The sequence below is a fragment of the Chiloscyllium punctatum genome, chromosome 12, assembly GCF_047496795.1.
Source record: "Chiloscyllium punctatum isolate Juve2018m chromosome 12, sChiPun1.3, whole genome shotgun sequence".
Lineage (NCBI taxonomy): Eukaryota > Metazoa > Chordata > Chondrichthyes > Orectolobiformes > Hemiscylliidae > Chiloscyllium > Chiloscyllium punctatum.
Genome location: NC_092750.1, coordinates 37,149,790 through 37,167,833, shown reverse-complemented (window position 1 = coordinate 37,167,833; position 18,044 = coordinate 37,149,790). Strand labels below are relative to the sequence as shown.

The 18,044-nt window shown below is 40.9% G+C and overlaps 1 protein-coding gene across 5 annotated transcripts in view; it reads left to right on the top strand.

The window, feature by feature from the left end:
- Positions 1–1,324: 1,324 nt before the first annotated feature.
- The window catches only part of LOC140483794 (uncharacterized), a 42,413-nt gene continuing 25,693 nt past the window's right edge, over positions 1,325–18,044 (top strand). For 2 of the 5 annotated variants that reach the window (XM_072582390.1, XM_072582388.1), the window contains exons 1-4: positions 1,325–1,698; positions 5,672–6,145; positions 11,839–11,945; positions 17,086–17,166. In XM_072582390.1, the coding sequence (XP_072438491.1) occupies positions 5,860–6,145; positions 11,839–11,945; positions 17,086–17,166 (474 nt within the window). In that variant the 5' untranslated portion in view covers positions 1,325–1,698; positions 5,672–5,859. Of the gene's footprint in view, positions 1,699–2,567; positions 2,699–5,671; positions 6,146–11,838; positions 11,946–17,085; positions 17,167–18,044 lie in introns of all 5 variants that reach the window. The other 3 variants (XM_072582392.1, XM_072582391.1, XM_072582389.1) reach the window with 2 other exon arrangements.

Sequence of the window (18,044 nt, the reverse complement as noted above, 5' to 3'; positions counted from 1 at the left end):
GCTCTGTGGCAGATCACCCATATTAGGGATTAGGTCAGTTAGGGTTCCAGTCATGTGTTGGGTGGTATTTGTTGCTACAGTTTCAGCCTCCCAGAAGGCCCTCCCTGAGCAACCTTGCAGGACAGCAGGAGACCTCCCAACTCTGGGTGCACTTCCTGGATTCATAGCTCACAGATCACTCCAGGCTTCCTCATCGCTATCTAACTCCATTTCACTCGAACCAGCATGCATAGATACGGCAGGTTTCGGAGCATCTCTGAGAGAGCTGTTTGGCTCCACATTATCCACCAGATGTGGAATGAGTTGCCAGAGGAAGTGGTGGAGGCTGGTACAGTTACAACATTTAAAAGGCACCTGGATGGGTATATGAATAGGAAGGGTTTACAGGGACATGCGCCAAGTGCTGGCAAATGGGACTAGATTAATTTAGGAATGGGGTGGCACGTGGCTTAGTGGTTAGCACTTCTGCCTCACAGCGCCAAGGACCTGGGTTCAATTCCAGTCTCGAGCGACTGTCTGTGTGGAGTTTGCACATTCTCCCCGTGTCTGCGTGGGTTTCCTTCAGGTGCTCCAGTTTCCTCCCCCAATCCAAACGATGTTAGCTGGTTAGCAAATGGGCCATGCTAAATTGCCAAGTCAGACGTAAATGTAGGGGAATGGCTCTTGGTGGGTTACTTTTCGGAGGGTCGGTGTGGACTGGTTGGGCAGAAGCACCTCTTTCCACACCTTGGGGAATCTAATCTAAACTCAGATATCTGATCGGCATGGACCAATTAGACCAAAGGGTCTGTTTCTATGCTGTACATCTTTATGATGCCATGACTCCAAAATCCCCACTCCGTGATCTGTTTGCTGAGGCTGCCCTCCAGCTCTTGGTTCAACAACGTAGGTGTGACCATCTATGTCCAGCCACTCAAAGACTCCATGGGACTCAAGAGTTCCACACATTGGAGTCATATAGTTATAGAGTCATAAGCAATGAAAGAGACCATTTGGTCCAACTCGTCCATGCCAAAAGAGTTTCCCAAACTAAACCAGTCCCACTTTGTGCATTTGGCCCATGTCCCTCTAAACCTGTCCTATTCATGTATCCGTCCAAATGTCTTTTATAAGTTGTTATTGAACCTGCATCTACCACTTCCTCTGGCAATTCACTCCAAATGCCAACACTTTTCTGGGTGAAAATGGTGCCCCTCGTGTCCCTTTTAATAACGGTCAAACGAATACTGGCGAAACTGGCGTGTACACACCGAAATAAAAAAGGAGTTGCAATAATTGCATTTACATTTGATCTCTTGGACTGCCCAGTGACCAGAGCGGAACTGTCACGCTGCTTTGGAACTGCCTTAAAGGTTTGCATGGTTACCGCTTTAAGCTGGTCGGAAGCCTTGCCCTGACCCCAGGCCCATTGCCGACCGACTGGGGAAGGGGACCAGATAGTACAAGAGGCTCAGCTTCTCCGTCGCTTGTGCTCTCGGACTCTCGGTGAGTACGGACGCTTGCTGTTGACCAGATTTCAGCTTGTGTGCACTGTGCTGAGCCTCTGGAGCTGTCATTATACCGGGAGACAATCGACCCCCGAAGAGGAGGAATTCTCTCAAACTGGACTTCCCGCTGCAGAGACGTGTTCTCCCGTCCACTCGGACATCTGAGAGTTTGAAGTGTCTAAGATTCAACACATTGTTCCAGTCCAAGAATGTAAGTGGGCACATTGTCAGAGAGGGCAAAAGAGAACAGTTCCTGTTTGAGTAGGGCGAGCAGGCTGGTTTTCATCACTCTTCTCGCAACTACATTTTGTGGGAAGATGTGGGATTTTTAAAAAATCCTTTCAAAAGGAATGAAAATATTTTCTGTTAATACAGAGTATTGTCCCCACGCTGTTTTACCCGATGATCCTGTTGCATCCGAAATGGTCAAACAAGTTCACAGTTGATTACGAAATAAAAATCTTCCAGTTCAGTGTCATGCAGACATTGTTCTTTCTGATAATGAACATAGCGGATCAGAAACAAATATTGACAAAGTATAGCTGGCAACTCCAAATATGGATGCATTTCACGTACATGGTTTAGTTTTAATGGGGTCTGGGGCAGAAAACGAGGCTATTTAAATGCTGTATTCATTGCATTTTGAACGGTCTTTTGCTTTACCTCTAAATAACATATTTTCAGTACAATTGAGAATTGAACCCATCCAGAAGTGTTACACTGCAAATCTGGGACTATTGTTTTTATTGTTTCTTATTGTAACGTTGTAATGTTTGGTGTCTTGTTATTGATTTGCGTTATCAGTCTATTCTGCTTTCTGTAGTCTTACATGAGATGCTCTGAAATAAGAGAAAACGTGCGCGTAGTCAGGGATAAACAGCTGAACAACAATTTAACTCTTTTCAGACCAAGGAGCTGGATTGTGACAAGTTGAAAGAAAGTTGTGAAAATTCTATTAATTGTAGTTTACTAAAATTGGAGTCAGGAGCAACATAGTTAAAGTCAGAAAACTGATGTGGGAAATGTAGGAATCTTGGGTGTGTATATTCTGCAAATAATGTAATTGCTTTGTTTATGCAGAACAGCAAAAGTTTCCATGGACAGGAAACATTGCTTACCTGAAACGCCCTGAGTGCAATTTAAGATTGTTTTGGTGGCAGAGAGCAGCAGTGTGAAAGAAATACCAGAATTGGGGTTGTTTCAACACAAAGGTAAAGTGTTAGGAAAATCACAAACCAGAATAGGAGATGTACATATCAGCTAAACTGAGGAAGTTAAAGAAACAGTGAACCCGTCTCATTAGACATTCTTAACAAGCAAGTTGGGTGGGGGGGGTGGGAATGTCTAAGAATTTCCTCCATGTAGAGATAATGATGGTATGTAAAATATGGGAAATGGCAGCCAGCTGGCTATAAACTTTTTTATAACTTTTTTCATCACACTCAAAAATAATCTTTAACCAGTTTGAAGGATTCTTTTTTTTCAATGTGATATTTCTTAAGTGTGAACCAATCCCCAAAACTTGAAAACAAGTTGTTTGATTGATTGATTGTGCAATATGACAGAATATTGTTGCAAGAATATCAGAATATATCACACATTTATATTGCTCAATGGCACTCAGTGCCTAATTGAGGAACCTGGTATGGGGAATAGAGGGACTTCCTGAGAGTCATTTTCTGCCCTTTCTTCCCACCAGTCTGATTCCCCACCTCGGCCGGCAAAACCCTCCCTACAAACCCCACTCACCTCTGGACTGATTCCTTTGCTGATCCCAGGCTTTGGTGGGTGCATTACTGGCAGCTACCACAACATCTCCACTAGCATTGCTGGCATTGGAGAACTGCCAGGCTCCAATTGGCAACTTCTGGACCTGGAGTCCATGATTCTGGCAAATGCCCACCAAATGCCATGTAAATGTCTGCTAGCAGTTAATATGGCAGATCTCCCTTCAAGGAGGTAGCATGGGGCTCTCACTGGCTTTGCTGGATCTCCAGGTAGCAGGCAAGATCCCAGTCACCTGCACCAAATCCCACCCAGTTTGAGAGGGATTGTTAAGTGCCATTACTGTACATTTTTAATTAACATCATGACAAATCATGGATTTACTCATACAAGTACCGAGCTTTTGCCTTTCATTTAGCAATCAGAGTGAAATATTTGTTTTACACCATTTCATTTTTCAGCAAGTTTGATAGGAGCGAAATGTCGGGAGGGGTGCTTCACAGTTCCTGTTGCCAGTGAACATTAAAAAATGTAACCCAATTAAGGAACGCTTCCCAACACCATGATATTTTGTCCATTTTGAAATGAGCTGCTATATGTTATGAGTCCTCTGGATGAAACCTGACAGTCTTTCAACCTTTGCCAACCTGACCTTTTCAGTCAATATGTAGATTAAGTCACTCATGATTATTACCATGCCTTTCTAACAAGCTCTCATTATTATGCTCTACTGTACTGTGTGGTTACTGTTAGGAAGCTTGGTTACCATTCCCTCATGTGATTTCTTACCTTTATCAATTCTCAGCTCTACCCAAACTGTTTCTACATCTTGGCTTACTGAACTCACTCCTGTCTACTCTGCCATTAACATCATTAACTAACAGAGCCAGTCTTCCACCTTTTTCTAGTTTCCTGTAATTCCTAAATGCCCTAAAGCCTTTAATTTCAGGTCCCAATTGATGCCATCTTGTAGTCACATCTCTGTAACAGCTACCACTTACTCAGCAAAAAAAATCCAAATATGAGGGATACAACACAATTGGGGTTTAGGTGGTCTACAATCAGATGTGTTTCCTCTATGGATTGGAAACATTAAAAAAAATGGACAAAGTATTAATTGAAGTGTTGTAGTTTTAGGTAAAGTAGATTGTAAAACAACCTGCATTTATTTAATATTTTGGATGGAAAGAAAACATCTAACATTGTTCTACAGTTCCACTTCACAGCTGGCATTGTTAGTTCAGTAAATTCATCTATTTTTGGATGCTTTGTTCTCTTTATTATCACATTAAAAGAAAGTTCATTAACACCTCGTAAAAGAAAGCACTTTCCATGCCTCAGGTAAAACTGTTTTAATATTCTTTTGTGTAATACAGATAGGAGCTTATTTATATCAAAACACATAGGAGCTATTGGATGACTGAGAAGTGGTATTGATATTGACACTTCTTAAGCTACAGTAATAGGTAAAGTTTGCTGTAGCAATTACCTTAAAAGTTAATTAGTTTAGTTAATTAGATTTGCACATTTACATTGTAAATGTTTTGCATCCTAAAAATTGCAATTTATTTGCAACTTGCTGTCAAGTTGCTGGAAGTGTGAGGGAATCCAGGAATCTGGGACTTGAATAAATAGGATCACCAACTATGATATAGTGGTTTAAATTATACATTTCCTTAACCAACCGGATTTAAGAATAGTGAAATTGAACAAGGAGTGTGAAGGTAGTGAATTCAGTGCCAATTAAGGTACAAAAGGTGGGGTGGAGAGGGGTGGGGGGGGGGGGGGGTACCTTTCTGAGCCTGGATCCCTTGATCACTTAATTGGGACCTTTAAATAACAAACTGTGGTGCTTCTGTAAACAACCCTGCAAGGTGGGTGCCCACATGCTGCTGTGATCATATCTCTGGTGGTGTGATGGTAGCTCTAAGTGTGCCTTATGCCTAATTAAGGTCTTTAGTTCTGTGAGGAGGTTGTCCTTTACTCATTAAGGAGACAGGAAAGTAATGGGGTTCGCAACTGTCCAACCTGATTAAATGTCCCTTATTGCCAATCTCACCATGGAGGACAGCATTATACTCTGTCCCACATTTCTAATAGCTAATTTTCAATACCAGATAGATTGCAGGTCATAATTAACATTTAATCCAGGAATAAAAAGTTAGTTTGACTGAAATGGACAAGACCCAACTGATTGTAGAGGCTTTAGTTCATATTTACCAAGGCAAAACATCATTATCATGCTGTTCAAAGCATTAATGTGAGTCAGCTAACAGTGGAATAGCAAATCTCAAACAATGACTTTGGATTTATGTAATTAGCCTCCCATCCGCCATGATCTGATTTGCTGTATGTTTGTATAAATATAAAAGTGAATCTTATTACCCTCACTGTGGCTTTGACTGTATATTAGTGCATTTTATGCACATTTTAATTATTCTTTTGCATCTTTCTTGCAGGTCTATTTCAGTTGCTTGAAATAATTTGAAGGTTCAACTATTTTGATCGAAGAAATAATGTCAGCAAGCTTCAAAGGACCAAATCAAAATAGCCTTTAATCAACGACCATCTTTAAAGAATTCTTTTTAAATTTTCAGAATTCAATTTAAAAACAACATTTTTTTTATGACTTCTATTTCCTCTCACTATGTTTGTCACTAGCCTGCAGTTCCCCAGTACAGTTTGCCCAGGCAACAGTAATGGAGAGGAGGCAAATATAACCCGGCAGCCATCAACCATTTTTGGACGATCTAGAACTGAGAAAGCAGTGAGGAGGGCACAGAGGAGAAGCAACATGTCTGCTGGAGATCTTAGACGAGAAGAGATAGCTGATAAGCTCAAGTATCCACTTGTCCTTCTGGCTCCTGTTATCTTGATTCTTATATTACTTCTCATTCTATTCAGTATTTACATACTGAAACCATTTCACAAAGGTAAAACTGTCATAGTTCTTTTCAAATGTAAATTCTGATGCAGTAGAAATTATTCTTTAAAAAAATCCTCCAGATGATGATATAATAGTTTGAATTTTCAACTGGCAGTGGGATTCAGAGTCTAAATTTCAAGGGCGATTGAGATGGTAAATGTGTGTACTTGGTAAAATTAGGAGTACTGTCACGATTCATATTTCATTTTCTTCTGATAATAACTTACATTTCTAACACCTTTGGCATTGGAAAATGTCTGAAGGTACTTCACGGATGTGTAAGCAAAGACTGATGCAGAATCAATATTAAATATTACGAGGAGAGAGTAAACGCTTGGTCAAAGACTAAGGAACACATTTTGCTGAGTTACCTTGAGGCAGAAATCTGTAGGTAGAAGCATCACCAGCTGCAGAAGCTAGACCTCCAGATTTTGGAACTGGAGCAATGACTGGAGTCATTGTGGTGCATCTGCAAGGCTGGGAACTATATAGCAAGCATACTTAGGGAGATGGACATGCTATAGGTTAAGTGAGTACAATCAGAGAAGGATGGGTTCTTGTCAAACATTCAAGAAGGACCAGTGCAGGAGTCCTCTGATTGCATCTTGCTCATTAACTGCTTTTCCTTTCTGGATACTTCTGGGAGGGAGAGTTTCTCAGAGGAGTGCAGCCACAGCCAAGTCCCTGGTACAATGGATAAAAGCAAATTACTGCAGATGCTGGAATCTGAAACCAAAAAAGAAAATGCCGGAAAATCTCAGCAGGTCTGGCAGCATCTGTAAGGAGAGAAAAGAGCTGATGTTTCGAAACTAACTGACCCTTTGTCAAAGCTTTGACAAAGGGTCAGTTAGACTCAAAACGTCACCTCTTATCTCTCCTTATAGATGCTGCCAGACCGGCTGAGATTTTCCAGCATTTTCTCTTTTGGTCCCTGGTACAATGGCTGGCTCAGTAGGACAAATGTGAAGGAAGAAGAGTCTGAGAGCAATAGTGGGAGGAGATTCAACAGGTAGAGGAACAGAATGGATTGTTGTCTCCCTGGTGCCTTGATCAACAATGTCACTCAGCAGCTTCAGGACAATCTTATGTGGGAAGGTAAACAGACAGAGATCGGTTATCCACATTGACGCCAATTGGTTTGAAAGCACAGAGACAGTTGGGAAAGGGTTTGCAAGGAGGACATCAAAGGCAGTAATTTCAGGTTTTCTGTCCACATATGAGTGAATTGAGAAACAGGATGATGGAATAAACGAATAAGTGGCAGGCAGATGGTGCGGGAGGGACCGTTTCAGATTTCTGTGGCATTTGGGACTGGTTCTGTACAAGGAGGACACCTTCCATAAAATCAGGTCTAATGTCACCACAGGAGGATATTGCTTGTGCTGTTGGGGAGAGCGTAAATTAGCTCGGCAGCGTATTGGGGATAGTGGCAAAGGTTGGAATGTGAGAGGGAATTCAAATGGGAGAGACTCAAAGCTGGGAGGAAGGAAGGTAGTAAGCAATGTTGGAAGGCAGTGCATGAAAAGGTCAGCATAAAAAAAGGTCAAAATGAGGAAAATTTTTTAAAATGATGTGGGGATCAAATATAATATTTTGCTCATGTCTCAAAAATTAATTGGAAATGTAAGTTGTGAGGAGGTTGCGAAGAGGCTACAAGGGGATTTAGACACACTAAGTGCATGGGCAAGGACATGGCAAATGGAATATAATAGAGAAATAGCTTGCTGGTTACTAACTTTGGTAGAAAAAGTAGAAATGCAAAGAATTTCTTAAATGGTGAAAGATTTGGAAGTGTTGGTGTTCAAATGGACCAGAGTGTTTTTGTTCATGATTCACGAAACATTAGCATTCAGTTGCAGCAAACAGTAGCAAAGATACATTGTATGCTGGCCTTTATTACAAGAAGATTTGTGGACAGCAGTAAAGAAGAATTGTGTAGAGGCTTGGTTAGTTTCCACATGGAGTATTATGTACAATTTTTGCTTCCTTACCCAAAGAAGAATATATTGGCATTGGCAATATTCAACAAAATTTCACAGCATCGATTCCTGAATGGTGGATTATCTCAAGAGGAAAGATTGAGGAACCTGGATCTGTATTCTCTCAAATTTAGAAGAATGGCAGCTGATCTCATTGAAACATACAAAATTCTTACAGGACAAAGTGGCTTTATTTCTTGGCTTTACATAGTCATGGAATAAGAGGTAGTCCATTTAAGATTGCAATGAGGAGGAATGCCTTCACTCATAGTTTGATTAATCTTTTGATGGCTCCACACCAGAGTACTGTGGAGCTATTGAGTATGTTCAAAATGACATCAATAAATTTCTAGATATTAAGACATCGAGGAACTTGGGGATAGTACTGGAGTATGGCATTGAGATGCAAGATCAGCCAAGAAAATTTTAAATGTAAAGCGGGATCAAGGGGTGGAAATGCCTACACTTGCTCCTATTTGCTGTGCTTCTGATGCTGTATCCTTCAGTCCCATAGCTATTAATTCTCTCTGTGCCAACTTGGTGGCTCTTACCTTCCAAGGCACTTCCATAGTTTCCCCTACCCCTCCTCCCCCGTTCCCCCCCCCCGTATCCATTTTGGAAGACCTCAAGAACAACAGGAGCATGAGGAAAAGATAATCTCAAAACAATGTTATCCGTGTCTCACTCCTACACATCTGATAGTGACAATAAAATCATCCATTCATAAAATCCATTAAAATTGTGGTTAATCTTGTTTTGTACCAAACTTTTATTCAATGACAGCTAATCTTTTACCATCTTGTTTATGATGTCAATCACAGTGTGAGCTCACAACCGTTGAGTTTCTAGTATTTCTGAGTCTTAATCAAATATTCATTCAGACATCATGTGAGACATTGGATTGATGTCACCAAAGAGCTCTATTGAAACTGCATGATGAGATGTTTTGTGTTTTTCGAGTTGAGAGTGTAGTGCTGGAAAAGAAGCAGGGCAGGCAGCATCCGAGAAGCAGGAGGATTGGCATTTCGGGCAAGAGCCCTTCTTCGGGAATGAGGATGATGAAGGGCTCTTGCCCAAAACGTCGATTCTCCTGCTTCTTGGATGCTGCCTGACCTGTGGTGCTTTTCCAGCACTACACTCTTGACTCTGATCTGCAGCATCTGCAGTCATCACTTTCTCTATTTGTATTTTCCTAACCTATGCCTGTAAGTCAAATCAGTCCAGCAGATTTTGTTAACTCCCACTGACAGCTGCAATCTTTTGTATTTTAAAGAGCTGGCAAAGCAAAAACTAAAGATTATACAGACCTTATCTGGCCTTGAAGAATGTTTACATGTATTCCAAGTATTTGTGAGTCTACAATATTGGTTAAGGCCTTTTCAAAATAGAAGCAGAAGTATACCATTATGTATCTTACAGAAACAAAAAAAGCAAGCATCAATAGGCCAGTTAGCTTAATATCTGTTATTGGGAAAATGTTGTAGAGAATGTAACAGATATACATTTAGGAATTTATATATTTAGAAGCACATCATATAATCAAGCAAAGTCAGCATTGCTCCATGAAGGGGAAATCATACCTAACAAACTAATAGATGTAATATATTTAGATTTCCAGACATTTTTAGATTAATTTCCCTACAGTGTGGAAACAGACCCTTTGGCCCAACCAATCCACACCAACTCTCTGAAGAGTAACCCACTCAGACCCATTACCCTCTGACTAATGCACCTAACACTATGGGCAATTTAGCATGGCCAATTCAGCTGACCTGCACATCTTTGGACAGTGGGAGGAAACCCAGACATGGGGAGAATGTGCAAACTCCACACAGACAGTCACCTGAGGCAAACCACTGAGCCACCATGCCACCCTGTTCAATAAAATGCCACATGTTAGGCTATTTAATAAGATAAGAGTCAACAGCAATGTGTTAGCACGCATAGAGGTTTGGGTAAGTAATAGAAGACAGAGAGTTGGGATAAGGGGACCATTTTTCAGATGGCAACCTCAACTGATGAATTACCACAGTGTTCATGCTGGGGCCAGTTAGTTACAATACATTATTGACTTAGATGAGCAAAGTGAATAGACTTTAGCCAAATTTGCAGATATCACAGTGGGAAGACATGTCATAAAATAACACAAAGTGTCTGCAGAAAGTTCAGCGAGTGGGCAAAGGTTTGGCAAATAGAATATAATGTGGGACAATGTGAGGTTATGCACTTTGGCAGGAGGAATAGAAGAGCTCAATATTATTTAAATAGAGAAAGACTGCAGAAACCTGCAGCACAAAGGCATTCCTGAGACCCCATTCATCAATCACACAAAGCTAGCATCCAAGTTCAGTGGGTAAAGGCAAATGAAATGTTGGCCTTTATTTCAGAGGCAATAGAGCACCAAAATAGGGAGGTCTTGCTAAAACCATCAAGGCAGTAGTTAAAACTAAAGCTGAAATATGCCAGTTTATCTTTCCTTAGATAAGAAGCTCAAAACTTGAGGGCACCTTATCTAAAGAAAGATAAACTGGCATTGGAGGCAGTCCAGAAAAGGTCACTAGGTTAATCCTGAGTTTGGAAGGATTTTCTTATGACAAAAGGTTGAGTAGGTTAGGCACGTTGTCATTAGAATTCAGAAGAATGAGATATGATCTAATTGAAACATACAAGATTCTTAAGGGGCTTGACAGGGTAGATGTGGGAGAGCTGTTTGCCTTTGTGGGAGAGTCTGGGATCAGAGGGCATCATCTTAGAATAAGGACTCGCCCAGCTAGGACAGAAATGAGGAGGATTTACTTTCTCTCAGAGGGTAGTAACTGTGGAATTCTTTACACTTAGAGGCTTGGTTGTTAAATATATTCAAGGCTAAAATAAACAGATTTTTAATGAAGGGTTATGGGGAAAAGATAGGAAAGTGGAGTTGAGGATTATCAGATCAGCCATTGAATGATGGAGCAGACTAGTGAATAAAGGGCATGAAAGACAGAAGTGGGATATAATTGAAAAGGTAAGGAGACACAAACGTCTGCATGGGCAATTAAGTTGGCCAGAGATATTAAGGAAGGACAGTGAATCAAAACGTGGCAGTAAATTTGAAGCTTGCGGGGTTGCTTACTGCAGAGGCTGATTGAGAATATAAGTGAGGGGGCTATGAAGTAAAAATAGGCAACGCTACAGCAGGTTTGGCAGCATCTGTGGAAACAGAAACAGAATTAGCATCTCAAATCCAATATGACTCTTCCTCAGAACCTTCCATTTTGAAGAAAAGTCATATTGGACTTGAAATGTTAACTCAGTTTCTCTCTCCACAAATGCTCTCAAACCAGCTGTCCTTCTTCAGCACTTTTTGCTTTTATTTCTGATTTCCAGATACTGCAGTATTATGCTTTTCTTTTAATGAGCATGACTATGAAATGCTTAGACTTGATCATAAGAGGCAATCAAGAGAATTTTAAAGGAGAAGCAAGAGAAGTGAAAGAAACCAGCTTGTTCAACAAATGAGAAGGTGCTGAAGTGTTGTAAGCAGACAAAACAGGTGACATGCAATGAGTTGCAATTCTACCATGACAGGCAGGGGGAGATTCAGTAAGAAGCAAGATGCCATTTGTTAGTATTGGAATGTGAGAGCATGCTGCCAAAAGGTAATCTTATGATATAAAAAATTATTGTCAAGGTTATGGTTTAAATTAAAATTTCCCATTTTACTTTTCCCAAAAAACAGTCTTAAATTTCACTGGCAGCACCTGCACTGTGCTTGGGACCCAGCAGGTACCTCAGGGCAGTTGTGGCTCTGGACGAGACACATTTTCTCCTTGTGTTCAGATCAAGGTAAGAATGACAAGTTAATAAGATTTGAACTCATTTCACCTTTATAAAGATCCATTCTTTGAATGCAGGTATTGAAGTACGTATCCCGCTCATTAATATTAACTAAAGTGCTAATTCATTGAGAAAATGTATATTACCACCAGTTAAGAGCATATATTTTCAATCCGACTTTTAATCAGACATGGACTTTAAGTTATGACTAGGATTTTGCTTATCAGTGCTTCGTTTATTAGTTGATGTTTCTTTTTGTTGACTGTATCATTTTAATCTGCTTTCCCAATCTCTTTCTCCTTTCTTTATCCATCTCTCTGTGGAATTTCTAGTCTCATGCTTTTTAATTATGTTTCTCATGCCTTTTCCTCTCCCACATTCTTTGTCTTTCTCTTTTTCGTCAAGCTCAAGTCTTTTAAGTTATAGAGTCATAGAATCATACAGCACGGAAAGAGACCCTTCTGTCCAACTCATTCATGCCGACCAAGTTTCCAAAACTAAACTAGTCCCACTTGCTAGCATTTGGTCAATATCCCTCCACACCTTTCCTATTCATGTACCTGTCCAACTATCTTTTAAATGTTGTAACTGTATCTGCATCTACCACTTCCTCTGGCAGTTCGTTCTACATACGAACTATCCTCTTTGTGAAAAAGTTGCCCTTCAGGTCCCTTTTAAATCTTTCTCCTCTCACCTTAAAAATATACCCTTTAGGTTTGAACTCCCCTACCCTAGGGAAAAGACCTTTGCTGTTTCCCTTATCTGTGACCCTCATTACTTTATAAACATCTGTATGGTCATCCCTCAACCTCCTGTGCTCTAGTGAAAAAAGTCCCCAGCCAATCCATGTGCTCTAGTGATAAAAGTTCCCAGCCAATCCAACCTCTCCTTATAACTCAATCCCTCTAGTCCTGGCAACATCTTGATAAATCTTTCAGTTTCCTTTTCATTTTAAGCTGCTTTAACTAATGAATTCATGCTAGTTCAGGCAACTTACCACTCAGTGCACTCCTGTTTTTCCATCAGTCCTAGGCACTTGGCCAATCCTTTAATTGCCTCTGCATCCTTGGCTCTGACAGACAATTCCATTTCTAATTTATTTGCCAATTCTATCAGCTTGGCTCTTGTTAATCCCTGTAGAGCCATCAGAGCTACCTCTTTCAACAGCAGGATGTTTTTAGTTGCTTTCAAAGCCATCTTATTTCAGTGTGAAAAACCTGGTACCTTGTCTTTTTATAATTTATCAATTACTCTTATTCCGTATCCAATCTGTCGTTGGCCCCATTTAAAGATCCCAGATGAGTCACCAAGCTTTTGTTACGACATAAGTGGGAAGAGTCGGCTGATAATTGAATGCAACCATTCTATTAGCCATCAGAAATGTATAAATACCCAATTAACCACTGAGGTGATCACTTTGCTGCTGGCTCACTACTCAGGACAAAAGTCACTTACACCAGTTGTCACTATTAATAGGAAAACAACTGTATTTTAGATTAGATTAGATTACTTACAGTGTGGAAACAGGCCCTTCGGCCCAACAAGTCCACACCGCCCCGCCGAAGCGTAACCCACCCATACCCCTACATCTACATCTACATCTACCCCTTACCTCACACTACGGGCAATTTAGCATGGCCAATTCACCTGACCTGCACATCTTTGGAGTGTGGGAGGAAACCGGAGCACCCGGAGGAAACCCACGCAGACACGGGGAGAACGTGCAAACTCCACACAGTCAGTTGCCTGAGGCGGGAATTGAACCCGGGTCTCAGGCGCTGTGAGGCAGCAGTGCTAACCACTGTGCCACCGTGCCGCCCACAGTGAGGTACCACTACGTTTAGTGAAATGTATATTTATTGCAAGCAAACTTATTCTTTAACAAATGGCAGAGAAAACAAGGGTCACTCATTAATAATGTGACTTAACCTATCCCTTTTTAATGCCTCAAACACACACATTCATGCACAAATAAGACAGACAAAAGACAAATTGTTTGACACAAATATTATCAAAAATATAGACAGGGAGAAAGAATTTCTGTCAGTCAATAGTCCAGAGCACAAGGTGAAGAGTCATCTCTCATGGTTCTTAGATTTTGACAGTGATGTTGCCTGCAGAGCAATGACCAGTCTTTGATTAGACAGCTAATTGGATGCACCTAGGTCTTTACTTGTATTAGAATTCTTTATTTTAAATTTCTGGGTATGTTTATCCTTTGCCTTTAACAGAGGGAGAGAGTGGAGAGAGATGTCTCCTGTTTATCAGCTCTTGGTGTTTCTGGTTGCACTGCCCTCACTGTTCTGTAACAACCTGCAGCTGGACCAATCCAGCAGCTGTTGTCAGGCAGATTCTCCTTAACTCCAAGACTCCCTGTCGCACTCAGTCTCAGTAACATTACAATCTAACTGCTCTGAAAGCAACATTAGATAGACACTTCACAAAGATTGAAGTATTCTATCACAGGACAGCAGGTATGTAATTGGTATATTTTGCTTGTGGAGTTGATATTAATTTAAGCTAAGGTCGTAAGTATAGCTGAAAAGTTTTACAAAAATCTGATCACTCACAGTTTAAGGGAGTGCATGCAGAGAAAGTGGTAGTACAGAGCAAATGGGCCAAAGGGTCTCATGAGTACTGTATGATTCCATGAATGGGTGACTGCCAGAGAGAAGACGGGGACCAGGCAGGTAGGGAGGGGTTCCTTGAGTGCATCTCACTCACAAACGGTTTTTCGCCTTGGGAAAATGGTGAGAGTGATGCTTCCTCTCTGAAGGTCAGACAAGACCATGACAATGTGGGTGGTCCAGCTGCTTATGGGGTAAGAAGTATGGAAGGGCAATAGAGGTAAGGAATTCATGAGTGAGGGGAGTGGACAGGTACTGCTGCATCTGTGAACATGACTCCAGGATTCCATGTTGCCTCCTGGGTATTTGGGTCAAGGTGATCACAGAACAGGATATTCTGTAGGGGTTAGGGTTAAGATGAGGATTAGGGTTAACCCTAAAGCATATGGATACTTGTCTTTATTAGCTGAGGCATAGAATACAAGAGCAAGAATGTTATGTTGGAACTGTAATGGATGTTGGTTAGGCCACAATTGGAGGAATGTGTGCAGTTCCAGTCACCACATTATAGGAAAGATGTGATAGAGAGAATTCAGAGGAGATTTATTAGAATGTTGCCTGGGCTGGAGTGTCTGAGATATGAGAAAAGATTGGATAGTCTCTGGCTGTTTTCATTAGAACAGTGAAGGTTGAGAGAGGACCTGATAGAGGTATATTAGATAATGAGAGGCAAAGATGTAATGGATAAGATGGCACTTTTTCCATTATTAAAGAGCTCAACATCCAGAAAGCGTTGGATTCAGGTAAGGGGTAGAAAGGTAAGAAGAGAATTTTTTTTCGCTGAGAGGATGGCAGGAGTCTGGAACTCACTACCTAAAAGGGTGATTGGGTCAAAAGCTCTGAAAATATTTATGTAGCATTTATTTATTTACTTGCATTGGCGTAGCCTCCAGGGCTGAAGACCAAGAGCTGGAAAATGGGCAATGGACAGATATGGTAGGTTGAGTTATTTCCTTCTGTGCTGTTATGTGTTCAAGTCTATTAATCTATTTGATTTTCAACTTGCAAAACTTGCCTCTCTCTTTTAGCAGTGTTTGACTTCCTTTTTGGCTATAGTCCAAAAAGGGTGGTCCCTTAGAGAATCAAGAAATAGTTGGGGACACTGTTAAAAATCACACAACACCGGGTTATAGTCCAACAGGTTTATTTGGAAGCACTAGCTTTCGGAGCACCGCTCCTTCATTAGGTGATTGTTCTTATTCTCCACAAACCTGTTGGACTATACCTGATGTTGTGTGATTTTTAACTTGGTGCACCCCAGTCCAACACCGGCGTCTCCAAATCTTGGAGACATTGGACGCTGCAAAGTCCATGGGCCCTGACAGCATTACAGAACTATTACTGAAGACTTTGGTTGCAGAATTAACTAGGGCTCAAACATGGTTGTTTCAGTCCAGCCAAACACTGGCATTTCTGTGGCAATGTGGAAAGTTACTCAGGTATGTCCTGTACACAAAAAGCAAGATAAATCTAACCTGGCCAATCACCATCCTGTCAATCTACTCTGGATCTTCAGTAAAGTGATAAAAAGGTGTCATTAAGAGTGCTCAAAAGTCAAGAGTGTGGGGCCAAAGAGCAGCTGTATATTTAGCAAAAAAACTCTTTAAAATGCAAAAGGGAGGCTGGAGTCTATAGCAGTTAATATAAATGTAGCTCAGACTCCACATGTCCGTAACAAATTACTGACGGTCTGCAAGTCTGTGAACCAACCTGACCTATAGTTGTATGAGTTAGCTGTGTGTAATATCCACTACCCCAGATCCCCAGTGCTAAGGGAGAGTCCTCCATTGGGACATATGCCTCCAGCAGCTATCAGAATGGAATGCCAGGATTTATCCAGATAGCAGATCAAGTTTGTGTCTTTTAATTTGTGAACAGGACATACCAAGACAATCTGCCACATTGCTGGAGTAGAAGGGCTTCTCTAATGGACAATGTAATTTGAGCTAATTAAATGAAAGTGTATGTAGCTTAAAATCAGTAGGGCACACAGCCACTGAGTGGTTCTGCTCATGCCAGTCGGCATGCCAATATATTGGCCTCTGCTTGCAGAGGTACTGCTTCACCGAACCTCAGAGTTCCACACAGCGGGGAATGGCTATGTTTGCTGACACTGGGACTGCACATTGGTGTTCACCTTCCTATGGGCAACTAGGGACAGGCAACAAAAACAGACCCAGCCAGCAAAGCCCACATCCCACAGTGAATAAAAACAAACATTCATTCCCAAGTAGTACAGGTTTTTTTTTAACTGATTTCTCCTTTTAGTCGTTCACTCAGAAACAAGGTTCCAGTTACCTATATAAAAAATGGAAAAGAATTGTGACATGGTGCTTAGGATATGTATTTTAGAGAGAGAGGCATATTGATGGTTAAATTAGTTAATTGTAATTTTCCTTCCAAAGTAGATCCAGCTGCAGCCCCCATAAAAATATGGCACTCCTGAAATATATAGGAACAGACAGGTTAACTCTGCAAGATTCCCTTTCCTAGTCTAAACTGAAGCCTCTTCATGTCACCAGGTCACTTTTCATCTGTCTGATGGTTCCAAGAGGCACGCCATAATAATGGAGAATGAACAAGCTTTGCTAAACTGTCAGCAGGTGAGAACCAATGTTCAGAAATCGGTCAAACTGTGAATTGAGAAAAAACAATCAGAAAGTGGAAAGCAAATAGGAAGTTTCTGTAAAACAGTGCTGTCATACAATTCAGTATGAACATTGACAAAAAAAGCAGGGTTTAAAATTGTTATGCAGGAAGTAAGTTTGATATGGGCAGAAAGGAATATTGATGATTTATGAGTGGTAGAGTTGATGTTGGTCATAGTGAATCAGGGATGCACAGTTTTCCATTGCATATTCCAATAGTGAGGAACACAAATACAGCTTTCTTTTTAAATAGCTTGGAAGAGGATTTTTTTTTAAACATTATTAAGAACACAATACTGGGAAGAGAACTGATCAAGGACAGAATTTTAACTTTCCTTTTTAATTGTTGGCAGCATACTTCGGAAAGTGGGTCCATTGTTTTATGTTAAGAGGCTTTATGGAAAAGCTGAGAAAAATAAGGAATGAGGTGGATGATCAATGTTTCAAATAGAACTAGGGTACTTGGTACCGGATTGTGTGGTCAAACAATAGGGATTGGACTTCTGTGTGGGGGTTGGATTTGGGAACATACAAGGAGAAACCAGTTAAAAACCTGTAATACTTGGGAATGAATGTTTGTTTTTATTCATTATGGGATGTGGGCATTGCTGGTTGGGCCAGCATTTCTTGCCTGTCGTCCTTAGTTGCCCTTGAGAAGTTGATGGTGAATTGTCTTTTTTAATCACTACAGTCCACGTGCTATAAGTTGATCCACAATGCCATTAGGGAGGGAATTCCAGAATTTTGACCTAGTGATAGTGAAGGAATAGTGAAATGTTTCTAAGTCAGGATGGCGAGTGACTTGGAGAGAACTTGCAGCTGGTGGTGTTCCC